The 6940-nt window shown below is 43.3% G+C and overlaps 1 protein-coding gene across 1 annotated transcript; it reads right to left on the minus strand.

Annotated features, from left to right (window-relative positions):
• Positions 1 to 767: 767 nt before the first annotated feature.
• On the minus strand, positions 768 to 4258 carry LOC104622357 (ankyrin repeat and SOCS box protein 4-like; the record flags this gene model as incomplete). The annotated part of the gene is made up of 2 exons (XM_010289108.1): positions 4045 to 4258; positions 768 to 1067 (listed from the first exon to the last, which is right to left on the minus strand). Coding segments are annotated over exons 1-2 (514 nt in total), but the record flags the coding sequence as incomplete, so codon positions are not given.
• Positions 4259 to 6940: the final 2682 nt, after the last annotated feature.

Here is a 6940-nt window from a genome sequence, read left to right on the forward strand (position 1 = left end):
GTTTGCAACTTAAGACTTGAACTGCCTGACTTTGCTGTACCTTTTATGTCTGTCTTACTGTGTCCTGAGTCAACATCCTTGTGTTAAGTAAATAGTGTATGACAACAATAGATTTATCTAGGAATTATGGCTGTTCATAGCTTCATTTGTTACAGATGACCAGCAGCATAATGTATGTTACTTTGGGGAAAAAAAAAAATCATATACAACAGCCTTTTTTACCCAATCCCTACACAGCTGTGGGAGTTTGGCTGCTGACAAATGAAGAGATGGTATGAACAACTGCATCCAGCATTTCAAGGCCAGGTCTTAAAAAACAAGTGGTTGGAAGAATTTCATGAGATCAGGGAAATTTGAATAAGAAAGAAGAGAACAGGGGCACACTTTCATGTGAAAACATCTCAGTAGTAAACATAGAAGAAGAAGACAGAAAAAAACAGAGAAGTAGAAACTCCTTGATTCAGAGGAGCTCTTCAGCTGAGAGACTGACCAGGCAGCAGTCTGGAGGCATTGAAATGGGAAAAAGTCCTGGAGTAAGGACCAGTGTCCAGGGAGAGGGAAGGACAGATGGGATGAAGAATCAGAATGGGAAAAACTTCATCTGATCAAAGAGATGCGGAAAAAATGTCTGAGATGAAGACATGGGTCAGCTGTGGATGAAAGGGATAAATACACATGTACTTTGACAAGTTGCCTCCTAAGAGGAGGCAGACCATGCCTACTATCTCTAGCAATGCCACGAGAGACCCTCCAGAGCTTTACCTTACCTCTCCAAACCAGCTGCTGGGCACAAGGCATGGAGGTTCGTGTCGTACAGAAGTGCAAGGGCGCCTGCCCACTCATTGAAAAGCAGTTCAGCTTAGCTCCATGGTTGCAAAGGATCTTGAGACACTCAACATTTGCCGTTTCACACGCTACGTGGATTGCAGCTTTTCCGTTGGGCCTGCAGTTGATTGTAGCTTTGTGATTGAGCAGAACTGAAAGACTCTCCAGATGTCCATACATGACAGCTAGATGAAGCCCAGTTGCCCAGGATATTTTTAATTTGTAGCTAGGCAGCCAGTACCCTGTAAAAAGTAAAAACGTGTTAACACCCTTGGCAAAGACATTTCTTTGGACTATCCACCTACTGAGAACAATTGAGGGGGAAGGAAGGATTAGAGTTTTGCTTTAATTTACTGTCGTTTCATCAGCCACGGCTTAGGGCACATGAAGTTCTCTCACGTATAACTTCATGTTCATTAAGCGCTTTTACTATGCATGCTGAATAGCCTGCCTTTTAGAGAGATAATTCCCATGTATATGTACTCTGAAGGCAGCTGTTGTTTTTGTTGTGACCTGTGTAGACTAAATAAAAAAAATATGCTTACAGCATTTGAAATGCCACCAGCTAAGAAGTATGGGGGAAACGGGATCTTCAGCCTGCCAATAGCTGAACAAAGGTGGCATTGGAATAAGAGGGCAGCATTTACTTAGGCCAGAGACTCAACAGATAGCTCATCCTGCTGTTTCTGTGTAGGAGATCACAGGATCTTGCATGTCAGGAGCTGGATTCAGACCTCCAGTGATGCATTGCACATAGATGATCCCTGGCAATGTGGCTGCAGCTGTAAGACAGACCTCCTGCCAGCTACTGCCCCTGAGGAGCATGGAGTGAGGAGTTTGGATGCTGATGTAAATTAGGTTGAAGAGCAACAGCGGCATTTTAGCATGAAATTTGGCTCCAAAATATATGGAATTGTCTCTGAAAATTTCACAATGATTTTTTTTTAAACTTACAAACAGGTGTAGGACCAAATAACACTTAAATATTTGTTCCCAGAATAGGACTACATGCTTAATGACTGCACAGACTCAGTCTCAGAAGTGATTACTGTAATCATTTCTTTTAAAAAAGTAAACCACAATAATAATGTGCAGAAGGGTAGGAGAAGTCTAAAACATCTTCTTTTCTCTCTCTTTTTTTTTTAGATATAACAGCTGCATCTTAGCTAGAATGTGCCTATAAAAATGTATGGGTTTGATGTATCTGTTTCTTCTTAGATGGATGCCTGGTTGAATACTGTTATCATGTAAAAGACACAGAAAAACAATACTAAAGATGTACGAGGTCAGATTAATACAGACCTTCATCTTTTAATGTCTAGTTGTATATTTTCAACCTTAATGTCATACAGATACAGTTTTTACAGTATTCACATGTGTTGTAGAAGACAGAAAGAAGATGGAGAGAAGGAAAGAGATAAAAACAAAGTGTTGGTGACAGGGAGAAACTTGGATTAAAGTTCTTCTTCTCTCCTGGTTAAATTGCAAGTATATTCTGTGACAGATGACAGTAATGCAGTACTTGTATACATCTGAAAAATGCTAGATTTCCACTGAAAGGTTACAAATATAAAATGGACAGTCATGACAGCAGCTGCTCTGGACTGGCTGCAGTGATTTCTTCCTGACCGGTTTAGGTATCTATTATAGTATCTATTACTACAAAGTACATGTACAATTTAGGTATCTATTATAGTACATATTACTACCAGCCTGTAAGATGTCAGGGGTGAGAAACTGTCTGCAGACTGTGGCATCCACTCTAGGACTAAATTTTGGGGACTACCAAACCCAGTCCCCAAGGAACCAATGCCACAAATGGCAACAGGAGGCAGCTCTGAGGCACCTGAGTGCCCAAGCAGGACAATAGGCTTCTCTGCAGCTGATCAACCCTCTCTCAACCTGCTGACTATGCAGGTTACACTGAATCCCAGATTATCTGGGATTCGGAATAAAAGTAAAATTTGCATGAGCGTTGATAGAGTGCCTCCTGCCTTTCAGACAAAATGAATACACTGCTGTGATTTAGGCCATAGGGTGCATTTACCTCTCTACTTTTTGGAGAGAGACTTCCCCAAAAGAGACAAGTTAATGCTTGCAGTCAAATGATCCACAATTAAAAATCTATGCATTAATCCAGTAGTCTCAAACCACAACCAGAATGCATCTCAGCCTGCTGAGGATGGAAGAAAAGGTATTTTAAGATACATATATCACTGTGTGGCTTAGTTCAGGCACTGTCCCCAAGGCAAGTACGTCATGACTGCACCATCCTCACCCTAATGGAATCAAAAGAACAGGAGCCAATCATTAAATAAGAGGTAAACATGGGAAAAGAGAAGAGGTGGGGTGTTGTCCCTTCTTGATGGCACAGAAAAGAAAGTGCATTTGCTGTGCTGCTGGCACTGGAGATGTTTGTCTCCACATACGGTTAACTTCTGGCAGAGGCTGATCATTACTGTTTTCTGGATACACACAAAGAGTCTGTTAGCAAGTAGATCATAAAGTATATTGATTTTAGCAGAGAGCAAACTTGGTTTATTGCTTTACGTTGTAAGTTTTTGGAAAATCAACCAGTGCTTGGCTGAGAACTGGTTTGGATTTTCTACACTCCAAAAACAGGTGTCTTTTCCAGCTGTGTTTTTCCAGATGATTTTTCTGTTTTGATAAACTAGCACATCCTCACTTTCTGTCAGTTTGAAAAATAAATCTCCTCCTATGCAGCAACATCCAAAGCCCACAGGATTCCCTTAGCTCTCCTGAGCTAAGGGGAATTCACTCTACTACTGCTGTGAATTGAAAATGGAAGAATTGAATATTTTATGTTTCTAAATGGTCTGTATATGTGACTGGGCACATGCAAGAAATGTATATACCACACTTAGCCTGCATGGGTCTATTCTGGGCTTTGCACCCGAGTTCTCTGCGAGGGAACGGCAAAGGACTCCTCTTTCTGGACAGCCCTGAAGCTGCAGCAGCTGCCTCAGTGGCGTGGAGGTCTCTACCCTCCACCATGGCTGGTCTCCACCCTCCACCAAGCCCAGCAGGTACAGCTGATAAGCAACCCTACTGTGGTGATCGTGGCCATATGAACCTACTGGGACGTTACTGCCTATGAATCAGCTTATGCTGCAGCTTCAGAACAGATAAAAGGCCACAGTTTCTTGAAAATCACTCAAACCCATCTACGTCCTGGCTGGTGAATGCTGCCACATTTACCTTGTTTGTAGGATGCCAGAATCAGGTTTTCATCTTCCACTTCAAACACCGTGTCCACATCTATTTTCTTTTGGCTCAAGAGCTCTTCCAGTGTTTCAAAGTCATTGGACTTCAGGGCTTCGAGAAAAGCCTTTTTCACCAACTTCGCACCTGCAGCTCGAGTAATTTTCCCCTCTGTATTCTCTCCCTCTTTGTATGTCTCCTCCAGATCCATTTCGAAATGTATTTGTTTGTGCTGTGAAGAGGGCTATGCTGAGGTGCCTATAGCACAGTTGCATGCTGAAGTTCCTGAAGACCAGAAGGTAATTTTATCACTCGGTCATGCTGATCTGCTTGTTCTATTTATATGAGGAGCATTTCAGGCATCGAAATGCCACTGTTAGATATCACCACACTCTTTTTATGAAAGCAAGGACAGACACACTGGCAATAACACCAACATAAGAGTTATCTCCATGGGCTTTATACACATTAAGATTCATTAACCACATGGTTACCATGTGCTCCTGCCATAGACTTACATTAAAAGAGACTGGTCCCAGGTGCTGTTTCTCAGCTGGAGAAGCATTCACATTTCCTTTCATGGTTACCATTGCTGATTTATTGACTGCAATGGGATGTGATGTGCTGCCTGCAGATGCCTCTTAACTAGTACATTTCAGAAAAAAAACTAAAATCCCCAAGGCACTCTTCCTGTGGGAGGTAGCTCACTCTTCCCCAGGACCGCATTCATCCTGGTTTCTTTCCTCCAGCCATCAGGCAGGCCTCCACAAGAGCCCCCCTCCCTGCAGGCCTCACAGGTACCCTGATCTGTAAAGCCCCAAGGGATCACTCTGTTGATCTAGCCCACCCTCCTTTATAGGAGATATACCTATACCTATATATACTCAATACCCTGAGCAGCAGGATTCCCCTAATTTGCTCAGGGGCTGCCAGCGGTGCTCCCAGGAAGCAGAAATGCTGGGACGAGGGGGCTGCAGAGCTGTACGGCCATGTTATGCGGTGGGGATCTCACACACTGCGGCGGGCTTACATGTGAATGGACTTCTGCAAGCACAGGAGGCTGTGTGGGTCCATAGGCTCTTCTCCTTCCCCTGCCTACCCTTCATCTAAATTCCGACCTTCTCCCTCACAACCCCATCACCCACTGAACACTTTCCTCTCCCTCCCTTTTCTTTTTGTCTTAGCCAGTCCTGTTCCTGTGTTGACAGCAGTCTGTGAAGACGCAAACCCACACATGGCTAGCATGAGCTGCTGCCATGCATCGCATAGAAGCAGTTCACACCTGCACCTACTTGGGCTGCTGGATGAGACCATAGCTACAAGGAGGCCGTCCACCCTTGATTTAAATCCTGCCACAAAGCAGATGCCACCACAGCCAGTAAGAAGAAATTTTCATGTTTATCTTTCCCGGGAGTTTGGCTGCCAAGTGGGCTGATGGGGAAATGTGAGCCAGGTGATACTGGTGATGCTGGAAGTCAGAGCAGCCTCTGTGCTCATAAGGCTTCCAGGGGCCAGGCTCCTTGGGCAGCCTGCTGGGGACCTGCAGGACCCCATCCATGGGAGTGCTTACCAGCTCTCTCCTAGAGCCAGTGCTCAACAAAGATGTTACAGGACAGCAGTTCACGGAGAACTGACATTTGTGAGTTCCTTCTACCCATGTACTTTTGGATGAAGAACACTTTCTAAAAGCTACTTTCCTGAGGTACTGCACTTTGAAATAGACACAGTGGGAAGGAAAACGGCTCGCCCTGGCGCTTTAGGTTCCAGGCAGCTCATCTGGATCTTTCTAGGCTTACTTAAAGGAGAGTCAGCATCAGGTGCTCCATACCTTTACATTCCATCCAGCATGACTGCCTCCCTCTTACTTTGTTACTTTCAGTAGTGGACGACTCCACTTCATGCTTTAAAAAAAGTGTTAATGCTTGTCCGGCATGAGCAGAGGGACAAGATGCAAACGCCAGATCTTACGGTATTCATGTTACCTGCACTTTTTTTTCTCAAACCACTGTATTCCTGAAAGTCATGGATGTACAAAGCACTGATACGTGGCTGCAATCAGTTGTTCACCTCAGCTACACTTTTCAATTTGAAATGGACTAGCTTTTCATCTATCATCTTTCATAAATAGTATTAGATGACACCAGGACATCCAATCTAGCTGAAAGGATCTTGCCAGTACATCTCCATGCTGGGCTGCTTCTTGAAGGTTGAGATGCATAAGCATGTTGCTGTAACAGATTACTGCACATCTGCTGATCCATCATGCTTGCTCTTAGTTGACAAGCAAGGTGAAGTAATTTGTGATGGTTTGGTCCACAGTGAGAGAGAGAGCTGAATAGAATTACCTTACATCTGTCACGGTTCAAGAGCATGCACAGGAGTGGCATGCACACCTCAGACCAGATGATGCATTACAACTTGCTCACCTTCAACAATTTGTGTGGCCCTGCTCCGACTCTCACAGAAATTTTTCTTAACATTAATGAGCTTAAAAGAGAGAAGAAAAACAATTACAGACACCTATAGCCTTTATAGTTAGTGTTTTCCTGTAAGCTGCATTTGGGTCTAATCTTGAAAAACCTACTCGTATGAGTGCACTGGTGGTTTCAGTACAATTACATACAAGAACGAGGAAATAGGTTTATGTTCTACATTGACAAACAAAATAATTACAAAAAGTTAGATTGACTTTTTAAAGCATGACATAAGAATTTTTATTAACTTGCCTGAAGTCTAGTCAAAATATATATAAGAATACATAAATACTGTAAGTCATTGGTGGGGCAAAAGGACCAGTTTTTACTGTGTATCTGTATTTTTGCTACCAGTGTGATTCCCTACAGACGTCTTCCCCACCGTACCACAAGGTGGCAGTTTGATTTTAAAAGTCAAA

This window comes from Phaethon lepturus, unplaced genomic scaffold (assembly GCF_000687285.1).
Source record: "Phaethon lepturus isolate BGI_N335 unplaced genomic scaffold, ASM68728v1 scaffold20356, whole genome shotgun sequence".
In the NCBI taxonomy this organism is placed as follows: domain Eukaryota; kingdom Metazoa; phylum Chordata; class Aves; order Phaethontiformes; family Phaethontidae; genus Phaethon; species Phaethon lepturus.